The 20,628-nt window shown below is 40.7% G+C and overlaps 2 protein-coding genes across 2 annotated transcripts in view; one reads left to right on the forward strand and one right to left on the reverse strand.

The window, feature by feature from the left end:
• Positions 1 to 15,409, reverse strand: part of GTF3C1 (general transcription factor IIIC, polypeptide 1, alpha 220kDa) — a 37,855-nt gene extending 22,446 nt beyond the window's left edge. The window contains exons 1-18 of the mRNA XM_009995525.1: positions 15,329 to 15,409; positions 14,702 to 14,886; positions 13,969 to 14,178; positions 13,615 to 13,791; positions 12,516 to 12,659; positions 11,872 to 11,968; positions 11,275 to 11,398; positions 8,105 to 8,263; positions 7,370 to 7,485; positions 6,407 to 6,731; positions 5,310 to 5,521; positions 4,513 to 4,649; positions 3,078 to 3,231; positions 2,017 to 2,120; positions 1,597 to 1,775; positions 987 to 1,259; positions 560 to 705; positions 54 to 151 (exon numbers count right to left, since the gene is read on the reverse strand). Of these exons, the coding sequence (XP_009993827.1) occupies positions 54 to 151; positions 560 to 705; positions 987 to 1,259; positions 1,597 to 1,775; positions 2,017 to 2,120; positions 3,078 to 3,231; positions 4,513 to 4,649; positions 5,310 to 5,521; positions 6,407 to 6,731; positions 7,370 to 7,485; positions 8,105 to 8,263; positions 11,275 to 11,398; positions 11,872 to 11,968; positions 12,516 to 12,659; positions 13,615 to 13,791; positions 13,969 to 14,178; positions 14,702 to 14,886; positions 15,329 to 15,409 (2,921 nt within the window). The remainder of the gene's footprint in view (positions 1 to 53; positions 152 to 559; positions 706 to 986; positions 1,260 to 1,596; positions 1,776 to 2,016; positions 2,121 to 3,077; positions 3,232 to 4,512; positions 4,650 to 5,309; positions 5,522 to 6,406; positions 6,732 to 7,369; positions 7,486 to 8,104; positions 8,264 to 11,274; positions 11,399 to 11,871; positions 11,969 to 12,515; positions 12,660 to 13,614; positions 13,792 to 13,968; positions 14,179 to 14,701; positions 14,887 to 15,328) is intronic.
• Positions 15,410 to 15,668: 259 nt separating this feature from the next.
• Positions 15,669 to 20,628, forward strand: part of KIAA0556 (KIAA0556 ortholog) — a 55,580-nt gene continuing 50,620 nt past the window's right edge. Inside the window, exons 1-2 of the mRNA XM_009995526.1 lie at positions 15,669 to 15,730; positions 17,030 to 17,199. Coding sequence (XP_009993828.1) covers positions 15,669 to 15,730; positions 17,030 to 17,199 — 232 coding nt within the window. The remainder of the gene's footprint in view (positions 15,731 to 17,029; positions 17,200 to 20,628) is intronic.

The raw sequence follows: 20,628 nt of genomic DNA on the forward strand, positions 1-20,628 counted from the left end.
GAGAAAACAGTAGTCTTCTCCCTAGAGCCATTTACTTTAACTCATCTCCTTACCTTTTGTAGAGAAGCTGCTGTCGGACTGACCTTGGAAGAAATCTGATCAGAGTGTGCTTTTTTAGTGGATCATTTAAGAAATCTTCCAGACCATCCACCTAGAATTATTTTACAATCAAAATGCAAAACAAAACTATCCTTTAAAGTGTCAGGCTTAGTTACCAGAACTGTCTACTGAAAAACCTTCTAAGCAAATGTTACTGCTTTTGTAAAATGCTTAAACATTATTCTTGTTAATCAATGAGGCAGAAGATTCAGTGAGCTTATAAAAAGCTCTTTGCAAAGTATTAGCTTAATAATTTGCAGCATTACAAGGCTATACATTTTTTCAGTGTGGCTGTAAAAGCAAATAACTTTTCTGTAAAAGACTTTCAAGACTGAAGTGTCTCTCTCTGATGGGTAGTTTTGTTCAAGCAGACTAAGAGGGTATTAGTTACCACTTATAGGTACAGCTGGTATCATCAGAGCTTCAGGTAAAACAAATGTGAAACAAAACAGCACCATACCTTGTAGCTGACTTGTACTATCTGAACAAAGAGGGACAGAGGCAAGCACAGAAGAATGTCACTGACAAGAGCCCATCCAAATCCAAACTCTCTGTGGACTGGGAGAGGAGGGACATAGCGCATCCACGACGTATCATCCACATACACTAGGAACAAGACGACTGGCTTAGATTCAGAGAGGACAAACCCAACAGCTATCCTAGGAGAGTTACTGTGAATGTTCATGCAGAACACATTTGCAACTCTTAGTCTGGAAATCTGAAAATCTAAAAATGTAAAATGACCTCAACATTATCTAAACTATCGATTGTCAACCTTTTTCGAAGTAGACTTTTGCCATTTTTTCAGTGCTGAACCATGGCAAAGCCTGCAGAAAAGTCAGGATGTGTCACTTCCTGCAGCAAAGTCAGGATGTGCCATTTCTTACCAGTTTGAGTAGACAACTCTACTTCAGTCTCATGTGCAGAGGTTTCAGGATCCACCACAGTTGGAATTTCTAAGGTCCCATCTGGTTGTGCTTCAAGTACAGCTGCATTCACATCCAGCCCTTGTTTGCTGCCTTTTTTCTCACCATCACCACCTCCTGTTTGCTGGGTTTCCTTTAGAGGGTGTCCATAAACTAAGTACCACAGGAACATGTGGACCATTCTTAAACGGGGCATTTTGGGAAGAAAGCCAAGAGAACGCCCAAGTCCTGGCACTGGAAGGGAAGATGGAGTAAAAGACAAATAAAAAAAGCATTAGAACAGAAGTATTTACCTCTGCAAAACTGATTGAAGGAAATATGGATAGTTGAAAGTAAAGTTACAGATATTAAGTTACAGGTAGCAAAGCAGTAGCAGAGAATACAAATACTCCATTTAGCAATTATAAGAAACTCAAGGAGAGCGAGATTGCTTTAATGTAAACCCAATTTTTCTTCGATGAAAGAAGAAAAAAAGACCCACTTGTCTCTTAGGAGAGCCCAAAATCTGAAAGTGATTACTAAAAATAAATGAGAAGGTGAAAGATGACAGAAAATACAAGGTTAGCTGTACCTGTAACTGGGTGATAGTTTTTCAGCTGTGTTATGCCCATTTTTTCATCTGCTTTTCTTGCCCGACTGTTACTATCAGCTTTACATGAGCTTTCTTTTGCTTCTTCTGAATCAGGAACTGCATCTTGCCCCAGGTTTTCCTCCTCAGCATGGTCTTGGGGTGTCTGAGGAACTTTAATCCTGCATTAAAACCACACAAATTACACTTAATTTGGTAAAAACTAAGCGGAGTCCAATTCTTCTTCTTTCCTGATTTCAGGAAATACTCAGCATCTTGCTTTATTTTTGTGCTGCCATTTCTCTATTTCTAAAGCAGAGATGTTTCTTTTGCTTCCCTTGTGTTTATTTACTCTGCATATTTTTGCATGTACCAGACAAGCCAGGCTCCCCACACCCCCTCCAAACCATTGCTGTAACTTGCCTGTTGGCAGTGCTGGAGTTGGAGATTCGGAAGCGCACCTGCTCGATGGCACTTTTTACCAGAGAGTCTTTAGGACTCACTGAAGGATGCACAACAAACTCTACCTGTTCAGAGCAGCAAAAAACAAACAAAAGGTATTTATGGAGATATTGGCTTTTAATCAGCTACCTAAATTATCAGGGATTAACAGACAGTTGATTAACAGCAGCCACAATGAATGAATCCTATGAAGGTGTAATCATTCCCAGAATATGAACACTTTTGGATTAAAACTCCCATAGCTAGTTTGTAATAAGAAAGAGGCCAGACTGTGTAGTCTCTGTACCAAAAAACAGTTCATGTAATTTGTACAAACCTCAGCTTTTTTGATTTGTAAAATTTGAAATATTTGGAGAAAAAATACTCCCAAGTTGAAAATACTAGGCTAAAAGGGATAAATGAAAAGCTCTACCTCCTAAGACCAAACTAATACCTATCATTGCTGAAAGTACACACAGAATTCAGATTAGTAAGATCTGATCTGTGCTCTACAGTAATGATGCAGCAGGTAATTTTCAACAGACTCTGTCCCTGCTTGTGGACATTTCACACTAGAGTTACAATAACAAGTCTCAGCTTTACAAATACAGGCATTTTACTTCCATAAACATCAATAACAGCGGATTTTTGTTTTTAAAAAAATAGATCCCATTCTATAGAAGCTAACATGATTTCTTATATACTCTTGGCTTTCAAAAGGGGATTAAATAGAATTTAATGCAGGGAGAGAACCGTGAATTGCATAACTGATGAGCAGCAGAACCTCTCAGAAGGGAGATTCAGAAACTTTGATCTCTGGGCTCTTCCTTGGTCTCACAGTTATCTGCAGGACAGTAATTGAAAGCACTAATCTAGTTTTCACAGGAACTTAGTTTGGGACACGTAGCTTCTGGGTGGCTTGATTATGGGTTCTACTACAAAAAGTAGTCATCTGTGTATTTCAGTAAAATGGCCCAAAACGTTTTGACAAATCAGAAGGTTGTGAGAAGAGCAGTTTCTGCAGCCAGGGTTTGTGAAGTCACCTTTTTACTAATGCCATCCTGAATGACCGTTGTACGGTAGAGCCTGAGGAGCCCCTCTCGCGCCAGCTTCTGCACTAGCCGTATAATAGACTTTTTGCAGCATTTAGTGGAGACGCCTTCTTGCTTCTCTTGATCCATGACCATTTTCTGAAGCCTAAAAGAGGCAAAAAATATCTTGCATTGTAAATTGAGCAAGGCTCCAAAGCAGTTTGTTAGAGGATGTGGAGTGAATGGGTATTTCCCTACTTCTAGCAATTATTGCCCGCTTTACCTTTGCTGTTGGTAACTTAGCTTTAAATTTCAGCTCTATTTTCTTTGTAATCAAACTCATCCTTTTTACATGAGCATTGCTGCTCAGAAGACAGCAAATTCTCAGTGCCTGATCTCTCTGTGTATGTCTACAGATCAATTTCTCCCTGTGAGCAGTCTGCAAGATTCACACCCTGCGCTCCTAATGCCTGTTTTCATGCATTTTTTCACAAATGCCCCAGGCCCTATTTCTGAGTCCTTCAATCCTGGAGAAGAATTGGCTCTTTCAATCTGAAAAAGATATAGAAGGGTATCCAGGGAATGAGGCACTAAGTGAATATACACACAGATTTAAACTTTTTCAAAAGAACACCATATCCTGGAAACGAATGTAATGGGAGTGACAACACCAGCAAGTTTCCCTGGCAGAGACTGGGGAGAGGCAGGACTTGCATTGGTGCTGAGGGAACTGAGACTTGAAATATCTCCTGAGCCTGCCTTTAGATATGACTAGATCAGTCAGTGATAAAATTGGTGCCAGAAGACAAAGCTAGTTTCACAACACTCTGCAGTTGAACTAGATGGCAGATAGTTTCAGAATCCTCAAACCAGAGGAGAGTCAGGCCATGATTACTTACTAAATTCCTCCATCAAACAGCCCTGTGTGTTAGCATACATGCCAGGATCTTATGTGCTAACACGGTGGATGGATGGTACAATCATATTTGCTGCAACAGAATCCTGCTAATTTAGAAGCTGGGACTCCAGGAGAGCACTAGAAATTCCATTTCTCTATGAAGGGAAATATCAAAATGCTGAAAGATGTTATAACATTCAGGGAAGTATCTTTAGTGCAGACAAGGCAAGTCAGGAGATGATATAAAAACCATCCCACATGAAGCTGCCAAGAAAAGTAAACTTTCAGCACCCCACTAGGATCCTAGTGACCAGTGAAGAGTGACATGAAGTGTCTGAGAGGTAACACAGGAACTATGTTGGAAACCACACGGAAATAAAACTTCTGCAGATGAAAGAACCCTCAAGCAGGGCAGTGCTGCAAAAAGGCACACTGCAAAAGGAAGTACAAAAGCTCTCTGATCTCTATCTATGGAACATAAACCATATAAAAATGCATGGGTATAATGATTTGTACAGCACTAGCAGGCCTGTTCCCAGCCAGACTCACGTGAAGAGGCTCTCGATGAGCCGCAGGTTCCGAACCGCTTCCACGATGAGGTTGCGGCGCTTCAGCAGCCGGTAGGTCTCGTGAGATCTCTCCACTGCTGGAGCTTTGGAACGCTTTTCTTTCTTTTGGCCACAGGTCTTCCGGTGCACAGTATGGACAAAATAAAAATTTACATTATCTATTCAGTGTCTTCAGCCTAACGCTGGTTCCTCACACAGTAGCAGCTGAGGAATTCAGAGTTTTGATGTAACAAACTAGTCAGATGGGGATTATTTTTTGTATCTTCTTCACAGGCAGGGAACCAAGGCAGAAACTAACATTTCCATGCAGTTAGATGCAGAGATTTGTGCACTTTCTCTGGTCATCCCACATTCTGAGCCTTTTGGATTTGAGAGTTTTGGCCTAGAAAGCTGGTTAACTACCTTAACAGGGCACTTAGTCTGAAGCCAACACAACCTGCCTCTCAGAAAAGCTTCTTGCCCCTGGGTCAGTCCTGCAGCAGTGAGGCTACACAACTTGCATGTGAAACCCTTTTGTTTCTCCTGGTTTACAGCAGACAAACCAGATGATATGCAGCACTTGTGTGCACAGACAGACATGTGATGACATATATGAAACCAACACAGAATTTGGAGAGCACCAGGGAACTAACCTTGAATGAACTTTGAAATTAAACTTAAAAAACCAAAACAATCACATAAATTATTACCAAAAAATATAGCTTGAAGTCTTGCTATGAAAGTATATAACGTAGCTCAGAGGGCCATGCCAACAAGAAAATATTGATGTCATCTTACCTTAGGATCTTCTAGTCTGACCTCCTCCACCACAGCTACATCCCCATCTTCATCAGTGGAATGAGCACAGGTGGAAACACTGGGCTCCTGCTTTAGAGCTTCCAAAGTAGAACTCTCCCCTGAAACGTTGTCTGGGAGCACATCAGGCTCTTCAACAACTTGAGGGGAAGGCAGCTTCTTCCCCCGAGACTTCGTAGCTGTTGGCTTTGAGTCTGGTTAAAGAGCAAACAGCCTTGTAATTGTTCTGCTCTCACAGTATCCTGCCAGTGTTCAGCTTCTCTCTCTATAAAAGGTCTTCCCCCATCCACCCAGGTAACTGTACTTAAAAGCATTCTGCTCCATTGTTCACATATTCTTCTACCCTGCTGGAAGCAGTGGTTTGATCATTAATGACAGCATTCAGCCTCCAAAAGTAAAGATTTTTAAAAAGTGAACTCCCCACCATCAAATAATTCTCTCCATGCAGATGCCTCTTCAGAGGCAGACTCAGAAGACCAGGAAGGGCCTGATTAGCTTATCCACAAACTGCTCTCTGAATAAAGGAGAGTTTCTGTCACAAAGATTCTCAAGTTCTGCCAGAGGCTTGACTTTTCTGACTCAAAGCAGAACGAGAACAAGGATTTTTGCATGGGGAAAAGGGGAGAAATGACACAGGAACAAGAAGCATCAGACTTTCCCAGTGCTCAGTGACAGAAACATTATTTGGGACACACTTAAGCTCTAAAAAGCTCCAGGGGTTACTACATCTACAGTATTCCAAAACATAACACTTTTGGTGGAAAAAGAACATAAAAAAAAGCATGGAAATAGTTAAATCAGTGTAAAAATAAATATATGATAAAAAACTTTACTGGAAGCTAAGAACATATGATTTTACATAGAATTTACGTAGAACCATCCTGGTTGGAAGGGACCTTGAAGATCATCAAGTCCAACCATAGCCTAAATCCCCCTACCATAACCTAATTCACCCATTCAGTGCTTAAATCATGTCCCTAAGCACCACATCTATATTTACAGTGTTTACATTTTTCCTTAATAAAAGGATGCATAAGAAAAATGCAAGGTTCTTTCCAACTGTCAAAATCATCACCTACCTTTAGCTGGCGTTGCCTGATGGGTATCATCCTGGAGACTTAATTTCAACGGAGACCTAGGGCTGGCCTTCTGACCTTTTCCTTTCTTCTTGCCATCTTTCCCTTCTTCTTCATTGTCAGACTCTGAGACCAAAGTATCATCTTCTCCAGGAGACACATTTTCCACAGGTGGGGAATCTTCTGGCACAAGGGCCAAAGTAACTGTAGCCAGCTGCTCACTCCTCGCCTTCTCTCTCTCAAACTGACGGTTTAAATCACTCTCCTCTGCAAAAATGTATGAAATATACTTGGTTGTCCTCTGCCGACCTTCATCCTCCATAAAACCCTAAGGGAATAGTTGGAACATGATTTTACCACCTTACTTCTCAATTCTTCCTGTGCTCTCCAGCATCAGCAGTGGGAAAACATTCCAATTGTTCTCCCTTCACATCAAAAAATCACACGTTATTCTCATGTTTTTCTAAATAACAAAACTGTTGACTAACCTTAACATGGAGAAATCAAAAGAAATTGAAAAATAAAGGAATCTGCAGAATGAAACACCTAGAGTACAGGGGATGTAGAAAAGGCTAAGTAAGAACAAACTACATGTATTCAGACTGGAAATAATTTTATTTTTTATTTTGAGAGAAAATTTTATGTGAAATAAATGCAATGCAGAACTTACCAGAGAGAATCAACTGCTATTGCCCTGTCTACTAAAACAAGTGCTTTCCAGTATTACGAAACACAGCCTATCAGTAAGGGAAGGTGTCACAGCTAACTTATGAAAGTCTGTCTTACACCTTTTCCTCAACTGAAGTCATACTCTTTCAACCTTACCTGGACTCTTTCACTGTCAATTCTCACACCACTGCTGTTTCTGTTGCTTGAGGTTAACAATGTTATAACATATTACCACAGTAATCACAACTGTATCTCCAATTTCAGTAAGTATCTAAATTATTTTGTTTTTAACCTTACCTTGACAACTTTGTATCTCTCCAGAAGACGACAGAGCATCCTTGCTTCCAGCTTTCCCACATTCATAGCCAAGCGAATTTCTGCTTGAGAAATCCCTTTGGTTCCCCTACTTTCAACTGGCTCAGAAAAGAAAACCAGAAAAGATCTCAGGGAAACAATCTGACCAAATTATATATAAATATAATTGTATATAAATTCGTATTTGCTCTGAATAATGGTGTATGCCAGGAGATAAAATTTAACATTCCCCACTAACAATATTTTCACACACTTACACAACATACAGTCATATATTCTCATAAAACACCATTTCACACTAAAAGGTTCCCCAGAAGAATGGGGTTTGAAGGTGACACCTTCAAATTAAAAGCAGGGGTGAAGCTTTCCCCTCACAGCTTTCCACACTTAAATACCAATATCTGCATGATGAAAGAGAAAGAGAGAAGAAGAAGAAACACTGTCTTCCTCACCACCTTTTCTCATCCCACCACGCATCCTGTTTCTACCACGCTGCTTTATTTGGGTGGTACTGGATAGTAAGGTTCTGGGGAGGACTAACAGCACCCCTATCCAGTCTAACCTAAACATCTTTTCCATGAAGAATTTACCCTTTCTGATACACAAAAACCAATCATAACTTAAAAAAAACCCCACAGCATGTACCTTTCTTTTATATATAAATGGAGTATGGTGGCAATGGGAAAAACCATTAGCATGTCTTACTACATTACTTACTTAGTTCATAAGCCTGGGTGAGCATATCCCTTTCACAAACAATATCCACAGGCTGAACAGCTTTTGTGATGATCTCTTCATCATCATCATCATGATAATCTTCCATTTTCTTCCGAAATTCCTTCAGTAATTTCAGGCAACGGACCATGACATCAGTCCCTGTGAACAGGAATGTTTGTATCAACTCTAAACAAAACACAGGGGCTGGGTGCATCTTTAAACCATTTCATTTCTTTCAGCAGCATGAAGAGGTAACAAAAGACCAAAACAATTGTTTCTTTCTAGGAAAGGTTTGCAACAGCTTTTTCCTATAAAGAAATCTGCCTCAATACTGACTACCTGAATTTTTGAGGTGCTCCCAAACCTCCAGATCTGTGTCAACACGAGGACTGCCCAACACAGTGATTTATGGGCACAATGGAAAACACTGCAACAACAGGAGAAATTTCAACAGCACAAATAAATCACTGAAAGCACTACATGCTGAGCCACAGTATTACATCTTTAGAACACCTATCTGACTGGAAGGTCACTCACTGGAGAAAAAAGCCACCTTTTTTTCTACAGACTCAAAGCATTTTTCACTTTCTATAAATGCAAGTCACACAATGAAAGAAAATTCTACATTTGAACATATGGAACTCATACAATAAGCTACCTGGTTATTAAACTGTTGCTTGCCTTTCCTCAGCAAGTGATCCAAGTGGATCCTAGTTGGTGGGCCTTCTCAAGTGCTCCTGCAAGTTCTCAGTATTTAAAAATCCCAGAACCTACAAGAACTGTCAGCTTATCATGTCCTAGCACCTTCTTCTATATTTGTATGCATGCATGTTGGAGGAAGCACACACCAAGCAACAACCATCCTGAAAAGAAGGCTCAAATAGAAGAGCCCTACCCCATCCAGTAAGCTCTTCCAGCATAACTAAAACATACAGTTCTGTTGCAAATGTCCAACATCACTTTGAGAAGAGGTTCTTCTCAGCCTTTGTCTGATGATTGCACAAGTATCAGTTATATTATGGAAGCTTTATGTGCAACCGTGTATGAGCAACTGAGCTTCTAGATTTCTTGCCCAAAGTCCTCACCTATTCTCCACACCTAGGGAATGGCCAGGGTTGTTAACATGTACAGTGTTGTAATTATACACACTCTGATTACATGCAAAAAAATGAAGGACACAAAATATACTCCCCACAACCACAAAAGGTGGATGTAGAAGGACAGAACATGGTGCTGCCCTCCAGCCACAAGAATCTCATACACAACTGAATTCCACATCTCAACATGTTACTATGCAAGGGCTGTGCTGCAGCAACTCTCCACCTACTTTACCCTTCTGGGATCCCATAGAAGAGTGGGGACAAATGCCTTCAGGAGAGCTGAAGCAATCCTGCTCCCTGATAGAAGGATGACCTGCTACCATCAGTGTCCTCCAGCTCCTGCTGACCAGCCCAGTGGGAAGCTGGAACTAGGTGACTGTACATAGCCAGCTGATGGAGGCTGCAGTGATTCAGCAGCCACAGCTGCTGAACATCTACAGCCAGCTCTACTCCTCTGATACAGCCCTGCTGTAAAAATGCCAGGTGAAAGCTTTAGCTGAAATCATTAAGGTTTCAGCTGATGAATTTGTTCACATATAAATCAGTTACTGAAGCCTAGCTGACATCAAGTTAATCCACAGTAATTTAATCATGTGACTGAGCTCCAGGACAGATGATTCCTCAGTCTGAATCCTTTTCCTGCCAATACCCTAAAATACTGCTTAGGATAGTAATTAAGTGCTGACATTTTGGTAGGGCTGCAGGCACTGTTAACACACCCTCTGTATTTCTACAGCCCATTAATCTCCACTTGAAGCAGCATTTGAAAAAAACAAACCAACAATTCCTTTGACTTTAGCTCCATCCTAAGTCCCACATATTTCTGTTTTTCTGTATAACTCCAGAGATTAAACTATCTTGACCTCTGATAAAAATTCCTCCCTGTTTAATACCTAATGTTTTTAAAAGGCCTCTCTGTGGATTTACAGCTTTTACATCTCTAAGATGGAATTATGAGTCAAGTGAAAGATTCACCAGGTGACATTTTTCATTACAAACCTAAGTAGTAAATGCAGCTGCCGCTGTGCTAGTCCCTGACAAAACATGACACATGTACTACCTTGTCTTCTCCAAGTTGTCATGTTTTTATTAGCCCTTTCACTTCTTCCTTTATGATCACTCCAATTAGTAAAGACTATATAATTTGCAAGGTTTAGCTCATATTGGAATTATTTTTTTTCCTACAAACAGGTCACTAGATTTCTGAAAAACCCCACACTCTTAATCTTCTATAACTACTTTCTTTTAAGTCTTGCAAATCTGCTTCTTAAGACTTTCAGTGATTAAAGATTTTGTTTAGATTTCCTTAAGCAATTGCACTAACTCCATTGGTGATACTATCCTTCCTTATACTCTCTATGATTACTCCTTGTAGTTTTCCCGCCATATTTTTCTCAGAGCAGTTGCACTCCTTTTGTTCCCTTTCTTCATGCAGTTCTGCACTTTTTTATCTTTCCACTACATGTCTGGAAGTTACCAGCAGTTCTTGCAAATCTATTAACTTTGGATTCAAAACTGGTTATGCATTAAACCATCCCTCAGCAGACTAGAGCTTTTTTGAATAGTAGTTGCTGGCAATGTTACTTACTTTAAGTCCAAGGCAGTGCTGTAGAAGCTTACTTTCATCATTTGATACTAACATTTCCACAGAAACTTTGCATTCTCCTGACTTTCAGGAAAAGATAGTCTTTCTTTAGCTTATTTGTAGTAGTCTTTTTTGTTTTATATAAATGTTATATATTTGTGTGAAGTTTATTGACTTAACATTCAACCTCAAAGGCCAGCTATCTCTCCACATTCCCTATATTGGCTTAAGCAGCCTTATTGGGAGTCACAATCCACTGGAACAGCTTGTATGGATATACAACAAACGTGTCTGCATCTATTTCTTAAAAACCTGGAACAAATGCTTAATTCAAGTGGGTTGCAGAGTTCTAGCTTCATGAACACTTTTCTACTTCTCACTGTATAGGCAGATTTTCACTTAGGCATCTTTTAAGATTTGAGACATAGACAGAATGGCAGCAACATAACTACACAAAAAGAGAGCAAAAATACGGTTCTAGTTACCTTTCTTCGTCTTGTAAGGTCCTCCATTGGGGTGTATCTCTTGTAATGGGATGGATACTACCTTGGCTAGGCCAGCATTCATCATATATTGATAGAGACGTTTGAAAGTTCTCTCACAAAGACCCTATTGCAAAAAGAAAGGGCAAAAGTCATTGTAGCCCGAGTGTCTCACTTTTAGGTGATGAGTATCAAAGACTATATTCATACTGCCTGTTCTTAAAACAGTATTTTGGGATAGGATATTAAAGAAGGATCTTAGTAGCTTGCTAGTGCAGCCCCAGCCTGACATGAGATGCTTCTGGAGTGCTTCCTATCCTTCCAGCTCCACCATCCAAACAAGCAGCAGCCACCAGCAGCAGCATTGTGCAAGAACTACACAATAACAGGCACAGGCAAACCTTTTCTGAACCTCTGGATGGAGCAGAACTTAGTTATGACAAAAAGCAACTTGATTTTGATGGCTTTTAAGATCTTCCTTTTGATCTCCTACCCCAAAATTCTGTGCAATTTAAAAAACAGTCAATTATTCATACTGCCTTTGATACTAATCACCTAGATTCTACATGGGTGAGAATGTGAAAGAGTAATGAACCTCACCAGTTCCTCCCTCAAGTTTCCTAATGTTTCCATCTGGTTTGAACGAGCACTTAGCATACTTGAGAGCTTCTCCATCAGAATATCATATTTGCTCCTCCTAACCAAGAAAAGAAAATTATTTTAAGTGTAAGCATGCAAATAACTTTATAAACATGAGTTGTACCTTTAGAAAATGTCAGTATTCACTAGAGAAAGCATGCTAAAGTGTTCTCCAATTGTTTGTGGAATTATAGTTCTGTGAATAGCACGAGTTTGTCATTAAGAAGAGACTCCAAATGAGGGAATGGTGACTAAGTCCAGGCTATTACTTCATTTGCAATCCACAGAAACACAAGTTCTAATCACAAAAAAAAGACAGGAAAATGTAACACCAATTAGAAATGTGTTTGAAGTAAGAACACTCAACATAAACAGTATGAATAGTGCTACAATGAAGAGAGTTAGGCTGATGTGGGCAGGTGACAGGCACTGGACATGACCCCAAGACAAGCAAGTTTTAAACTGTGCAGCACTTGGAAGAGGAGTTAATAAGGAATTGAGAAGAATCAGTACCAGGAAGCTGTGATGGTTCCATGACAACAGAGCAAGCTTTCAACATGATAAAAGGTCACATTCTACCCAGGACACCTCTGAGTGGCACAGACCTGTCAACGTGGAAGCGAGTCAGCAAGAGAAGAATTGAGTGTTGCTGTGCTCCACTTGGCAGTCTGATGACATGGGACTGCAGTGTTATGAGACCATTTCTGTCCAGTACTCTTCGGTGATAATGAATTTTCCCAGCATCCACTCTAAAAATAAAGAATAAAAAGATGGCAATATATCCCCAGGCACAGATATTTCTGTAAATAAGCTATAAATATCCACTGTCTCAGCACCCTTTACCTAAATTACATATGGTCTTAGTGACAATGATTTTCAAAGCGACAATCTCAAAACTGGGAAGTGCCAAAATTAAAATAACCTGTGAAACTGATTTTCACAGTTAATCCAATTAAACAGAGAGAAACCCTCTTTCTCCCTCCTTCCTTTCTAACTCCTGCCTACATTACAATCAGTGCTGTCTTTGTGAGAGCTCTGGGATTTGCCTCACTCCTTGGTGAGCTGACTCAGGCCACTGGAACTGGCAGAAAAGTATCCACAAAAGATTTCCCTCCCACTCCCGTTGTCTTAGTTGCCTAAAAGAACTTCCTTGGTGGCAAAAAAAACCCCAGTGCCACTGTGATCTGCAAGACACACATGCTTTGTCTCCCAGAAACAGGGAGCCCTCAACAGGAATGCTAATATCCTCCTGCACTGCCATACAAACCCAGTGTCCCCTCACAGCCTGTGATAGGCTCCTCCATCAACAAAGTGGGCTAGTCTGGGAGCTGGCAACTCAGGCTGCCACTCTGGTCAGTAGAGAAAGATGTTACAGGGGGTCGATGCTGTGGACAAAAGGTGGGCATCCAAGAATCTCTTCAGAACTTGTACAGGATAACTCAGCAGTTTGCAAAGGAAAAGAGAACTACCCTCTTGCCCCAGATTTGACGAAAAAGCAATTTAGAGAAAGCAAGAACTTTCACAAATTAGAAACCTGTGTATTGACCCCACAGGCCATATCACGACCTCATGAGAAAATGTCAGGAAGTGTGACAAGCTTGAGGAAGAGACGGATACAATTCTGCCAATGCAGGCTCCACGACCAAGAGCAAACCGGTGGAAACCTGACTTTGACTCAGCTCATACAGCAAGATACAAACTTACTTGAAAGCCCCACTGTGAAGGTCCCTCTGAAGCTCTCCTTGCCACCGAGCACGACCTAAACGCTCCAATATGCAGTAGGAGAAGTCAGGGAGCTTGAGGTCAGGGTCCCCCTCCCAGCCTATCAAAGCTCTGTAGCGCTGGTCCTGGGAAGCAACAATGACCAGTTTCTCTCCCCATCTAGGAAACAGAAAGGAAAAGAATATAAGATTGGTAGAGCCATAAAAACAGAGACATAAATTATTTATTCCCTCCCCCCTCCCAACAGTATTCTTGATAAAATCTGCACAAACTGAGTGAAAGGACAAGATTTTAAGTCACAGATCTTTCAATGCCAGGTTTAAGGATTTCACTCACTTTTCAACAGCTTCTGTGTAAGTATAACAGGGCTGCAAATCCTTCTTCCTTATTTGATCAGTGATATCTACTCTCTCTTTAAAATACTGGCAGGAACCTTGTATGCCATCCTTGTTATCCAGAATCATGTGGACAGGATAAATATCATCTGAAGAAACAGGATCTCTTTTGGTTTCCAGTATTCCCGTTTCAAGGTCTATTTCTTCATATCTGAAATAAAAGCAGAGAACCAACGTTTAACTGAGCAGTTTGGAAATCCAGGACCATAACAAGCAGTGCTGATGCCTCTACCCATCACTTTGGAAAAATTAAACTCTTTCAACACCTCAGAATTGAAAAAAAACACCCCAAAAAGCAGAGCTACAGTGCTCGAGAATGACCAGATCTGTCAGCTTGTATCAGTGTATGGGGCAGGAGGAGGGGAACACATTGTATGATCTTCAGATTCAAGGATATTGAAGTACTGGGGACAAAAAAACTGGTTCACAGACGAGGAAAACAACAAGTGCAGCCACCCTGATGAACTGCGACATATAAATTCTGCTTCTACCTAAGCGGTGATTAGAAGGAAAACCTGGCCAGGACTCCTAGAGATCTCCTCGACAGAGGCTTCCCAGCCGCCAGCCAGCACAGTCTGCCCGGCTCCGGGGCAGAGGCAGAGCCCTCCCCAGCGCCCTACGGTCACCCTGCCCGGTGGAAAGGGCTGAGGGGCGGCGGCCGGGGCTGCTCTCACCGGTCCTGCAGGCGGAGCGGCGGGCGCGGCCGCGAGCAGCGCCCACAGCGCCTCCATCCCCGCCGCCGCTTCCGCCGGCGCGCTGGAAGTGACGTCACCCGCGCGACGGTAACCAAGGAGACCGGCAAACCGGGGGCGCGGCCTGGCCCGGCCTGGCCTGATTGAGCCGCGGCACCCGCCGCTCTCTGGAGGGGGTTTTGCTCCCGGGTTTCTGCTGAGCTCGGTGCCTGCTGAAGCAAAGCGCAGGGCTCTGCTCCCTCGCTGGGGAGAGCTTGTCAGTTGAGCCCCAACGCCGCGTTACCTCAGCGCGGGAACAGGACAATGTTTTTGCAGAAATACTATGAAATAGGTAAGAGGCAACATAGAATGTTGCTTTTTTTTTTTTTTTCGCTACGAAACTAAAATGAAGTGTTTTAGTGGTAAGTTCAGACTTCTAAGTGTGTAAGGGGGAGACCTACCGCAAGTTGGAGCAACAGGTCTGGGATACGTGTGGGAACTGCTTGGAAAAGTTCACGTTCCCTGACAGGGAAGCAAGGCTAAACCTTTAATTAAACACTTGGGATGTATGCATCCTCTCAAATAAATACATTCTAGAATTAATTGACTGCCTGAGCAGTAGCAATTCACGAAAATAGTCCTCCCTATCAGCTTCTGCCCCTGAACTGACTTCCTTGTCGGCTCTTTGCTTGTAAACTCATTATAACACATGCCTTCTATTTTTAGTATTTTTAGGCTCTTCAGTACATTGTGAAGGGTTCCGAAAAATAAGTAAAACAAGTAATGTTTCCTCTGTTCTTCAGGAAATTTATTTACTATACTGAGAGTTTTATGCTTTGTTGAGGGACGGACTTTCCAGTTCGTAGCATTCTTGTCTACTGAGAGTGCTAACCCAGTGAAACTCTATAGTAAATAAGTTCTGTACTTCACTGTGACAATTATATTCTCTTTTTAGCTTTTTATTAAGGACATGGTGACTGACTTTGATGAAAAACATGATGAATACTTAATATCCCTTCAGCAGAGAAACCGGTAAGATAAGGAATCGTTACCACCATTGAGTAACTTGACCCCTCTGGTGTACTATCTAGAGTAGTATCTCATAGCAGCAGTTGTGAATATTAGTTTAAAAACTTGATTTTGATGCATAGTCTGACTTGCTGTGTCTTAAAGCATTCAGGTGATTCTTTTTTCCTCCCTTTGTTTGCTAAGTACATCAAAGTTGTTATTAATAGAGGAGATCACAATATTTCTTCAGCATACCTTAAAATATAGATTTATTAATAAAGCAGTTACTGTTTCCAGGGCTTTTCTTTATAGAGCAAGAGGTTCTAGAGTCAGAAGCAACAGTCAGCTCACACTGTGTGGGGATGTTGCTATGAGGCAAGATCTTGTCAGAAACGCAGGCAAAACTTGCTGAAGTTAATTGTGCGAAGTCAGGTTCTGTTAAGGAGGGAAATAAGGACATCTAGGTTGCTTTTGCAGACTTCAGTATCTTTCAGATATGTTTTAAACATTTATTTTTGTTCATGTGAACCTTTCTGCTTGAGTCCTTGTACCTACAAAGATGAATTCCACAGGTTAGTTCTGAAGGGTCTGTGGAACTTGCTGGAGTCTCTACCACAAGCAGTAACGTTTTTACTCAAATCCTGTAACAAATGGAATTGTTTGGTGAAAAGACAAAAAAAAAACAACTACAAAAGCCACAGCTGTGTTAGAAGAACAGCCAGTTTTTGTGTGAATAGTCTCCTAAAGAAGTTTTAGGAAAGAATAAAACCAGGTATTTAATGATTGAAACCAAGCTTTAAGTATCTGGCATCTCTAACTGCATAATTGATTGGGGCTCCCCCCTCAAGTTTCAAAATGCAATATTTTTATTTTTATTTTCTTACAAAGACCTCAACTATTTTTGAGCTTTCTGGAATTCTATGTAAAACTCTTAAATATTCTCAAGAAGAAATGCCAAGTGGAAGAAATAATGTGAAGTCATAGAATGGTATGGATTGGAAGGAACCTTAAAAATCATCTAGATCCAACCTAAATCTCCCCTCTGCCAGTGTTGATCCATTCCCCCTTGTTCCCTCACTACAAGCCCTTGTAAAAAGTGAAATGAGAAACAATGTAGAAAAAAAACTTCAGAGGAAAGAGGTTGGGTGAAACTCATACAAGGATTCCAGAACAGGACCTTGTCCTGGAAGCCACATTTTGAAGTGGTTGTTTGAACTTTGAACATAGTTTTAAGCTTTTTTGACATTGTGTGGTTTTGTATTTATTGCTAATCTGACCATATATGTCCTACCTAAGGATTAATTGTTTTCCTTTCTGCTTCAGGCTCCTGAGATGTCTGAAAAGGAGGGATCCCATACAAATCAAATTGGAGCAGTTGGAGCAAGGATTTTCTCTGTACCTGAATGGAGCTAATTCAGAGCGGAGAAAGCACCGCAGAAAAGCCATCTCACGTGCCTGCCTGAACAGTGAGGCAAAGACCACCAGGACAAACAGTGAGTTACATCAGAGTTTTACAGAGACTGCAGCCTAGAACTATTTTAAATTTTTACTCATCAGAGCTGTAATTCAGCTGGTGAGGTTACTGGTCAGGCTGTGATATGGAGAAAGCAGCATTTGACCTTGGTGGAACGGAATTCCACGGGACGCTTCCATAGGAGTATTTAAGCTGGGTGTATGTAAGGAATGGTCTCTGCAACACCCTATCCATTTCTCAGTTGATTCCTAGCTAATTCCAAACTTCAATTTCCTCGCCTCTCCATTTGTTAAACAATTATAACTGAAACTAGAGGATTAGAAATGTATATAAATTGCCAGTGTAAAATAGCAGTATATCTTTGTCTGATATATAAAACCATTAATAAGCTTTAAAATCTGATGGACTTCAATATTACCTGTCTGGTGTCCTGTAGATAAATGACAGTTGATGACATAGACTGTAATCAAATTATATCCAGTAATAGCTGCATTAAGCTCATAAATTATGTTTAAGCTATAACAGTCATCTTGAAAAGACAGCTAATCTTCATTTAAATATTTTAAGTGAAGAAACTCTACCATTTCTGCCAGTGATTGGCTGGCTGTATTTAAAATGTGTATTTTATTTCTAATTTAAGTCTGTCAATCATAGAGAGCAATGTAGTGACAGGAATAATTTTGCATATACGAAGGTATAAAGTAGGAGCTTACTGGCCTTCCAATCTATTTAGCATAATGAAAGGCAGGTTGATTTCCCAAAATCCCTGGGTACCAACCTTAGTCTGTTATCCTCCCCTGAGCTACAACCAGTCTGTCACAAGTATCTTTTTAAGCTGCTGCTGTGTAGATAGTATTTGCTTAAGCTTTTTTTTTTCCGCTTAAAATGAATACAGAGTTTAAAAAGTTACTGAATATGATAATCGATTATGATTGAAAGTTTATTAACCTCAACAATACTGGAAACTAACATTTCTGAAACGTTCAGGTAGATGAAGAGGGTATAGTTTTTGGCAGCAGCTGTAACAGAAGCCTGTCCAGAGGAATTTCCTCTTAAACTTCTGCTTGCAGCTGTCATCTGTAAGCTTAACCAAAGCTGTTTGGTTTTTGGTAATGGTCATTTACTGCCATTTGTTTCAGTTCAGGTTGAATACTTCAGCTTGTCTTTCAGACCTTCAAAGACTTCAGTGGCAGTCTCTGTTCCTTCCTCAGCTCCATCAACTTAGAGACAGTTGTATTTTCTCTGCAGAAGAGAACTCTCTTTTGCTGTTTCTTAGCTATCCAGTGTTGTTATTTTAAACACGTGTAGCTGCAGGGAAAGGTATCAACTAAATCTTCAGCCTGTCATTTTAATTCTTCCATTTGATTTTACCACTGGAATCCAAAGTGGGAGTCACTGGGGATCTGGATGAGCCTCTTGCCTGGGGGTAGTAACTTAGGAATTTTGTGGTCTGTTTCATTTCTAGGCATTTCTTCTCCATGATTGAATATGTTTTTACTTACAGAAATTATTTCTAGCTGAGATACAGCACTGAATTCTCTTCCTTCTCCATTTCCCATGAGAGTTATTGCATCATTTATTACTCCTAAAGCATCCAATCCAATCTATAGGATTGCTCTTCACTGCAAAATTAGGAATGCGTAATACTTAATAACACAGAGTGGGCACAAATCCCTCTTTGTGCTTCCTAAAGGTGTCATCATAAATCTGTTTGTCTGGACTATTTTCTTTGTCTATGTTCCCTCAGAGTAATTAATGATAATAGTGATGGATAAACTTTTTACACTGAGGCTTGATCACTGAGTTCAAATAAGGAAATGAAACTGGTCTCTAGGTACTCTGTCCTTTCTTTGGGTGTATAACCCAGATGTAGGTTCACAAGCAAGTGGCTTAAGGGTGTCATGGAGTCGTCTTTGAATATGACTAGTATTTTGATAATATACTACTCAGTTCTTGGCCACTAGAACAGGCATAGTCATCTCAGGTCTTCAAGGTACACCAATGGGCCTATTTTGTGTGCCCAAACATGTAATGGTTGGTATTCACATCCCAAGAGAAGGATGTTTTTGTTCTAAAGTGATGTTTGTAGCTCATCTGCATCAGCTTCTGCCTGGATTTGAATTACTATTTTTCCTGGTTTAGAGAGACCTGGTCACATGAATCTATCACAAAAAACTCAATTCCAAGAACCAAATACTCAGCAGTGGTAGCATAAGTCCTACCTGCCCCCTTGTCCTACTGACATTTGAGAGGCCTTCTGGGCAGTTGCTTAGAAGTGATGGGCTGCTTAGGAAGTGGAAGTGAAAGATGCTTCCAGTTCTGTCCCAAAGCATTGCCTGAATCAGACCATGCTTCTTGCATTGTCATATCAAGAAAGTTCACCCTCAGTGCCAGCAGAGCCTCATAGTAATCAGCACCAGTGCTAACAAGTGCCAAAGTATTTCTGGAGTTCTTTAGGAATAGCCTGATGGAGCAGCAGGAGCTCTAGTTGGAAGGGCTGTTTGCCAAACAAGGTATTACAGATCTTGTTTATACCATGGAGCAGACCTTTACTTTTCTCCTCTGTTCTTACTCCTGTTTCAGGCCTAAGAGGCAGATACTTTGTGCTGAAGCAATTGAACAACATCTTGTTCTTGCTCTGTTGTTTTATGATCACTCTGAACTGACATAAGCATATCCTGTTCTACCAACATGGTCCTACCCTGTGCCTGTTCTGCCTACCTGCTTGTACCAGCCTTTGTGCAATCTCATGGTGAACCAGATTGCACAAGTGACTACAATTAAAAGCAATCTTTCTTTTAGTTGTTCCTCAGTTATTGAGAGTTGTAATGAGCAACCTGATCTAATTTAGAAGCAAGCCTGGCTTTGAATGGAAAGTTGGACTAGGTGACCTACAGAGGTTCATTCCAAACTAAATCTTTTTGTGATTCTGTGACCTTTGCAGGACAACTCTGCTTCTTTTATTGGTAGTGCCAGTATCTCCTGGCTTAGGGTGACCATTAAATTATGGCTTAAAGAAAAGAGGTTTTGCATCAGCTGTTTTTTCTCCACTGAGAAAAAATGGAAGCTGTAAATCTGTCTTGGATATAGGAAATGAGGTGCCTTTATTTAGGATGCTATTTGGAGTGTTGGTGATGTCCTTGCTCCATTAAGGATGCTAGTGTGACCTGGTGTTTGTCTGTTTGTTGAAATCAAAATATCCTCTCAAAGATCCATTGTTTGAGCCTTTTGTTCTGCTTGACCATACATAGAATTTTTGCAGAAGTTCTGGAACCAACTCTTTCTTCCCTTAGATATGAAGGAAAATGACTGTCCTTAATTTATGACTTGTAAATGAAGAATCCTTCTCTGCACAGTGTCTTAAATACCTAATACACTCTTTTCAGTCTGCTCATACCTTGCATTTGCTTAGTTTGAGAGTAAATATACACAATTCTTTTGTAAACTC

This window comes from Chaetura pelagica, unplaced genomic scaffold (genome assembly GCF_000747805.2).
Source record: "Chaetura pelagica isolate M959 unplaced genomic scaffold, ChaPel_1.0 scaffold124, whole genome shotgun sequence".
Classification (NCBI taxonomy): Eukaryota; Metazoa; Chordata; class Aves; order Apodiformes; family Apodidae; genus Chaetura; species Chaetura pelagica.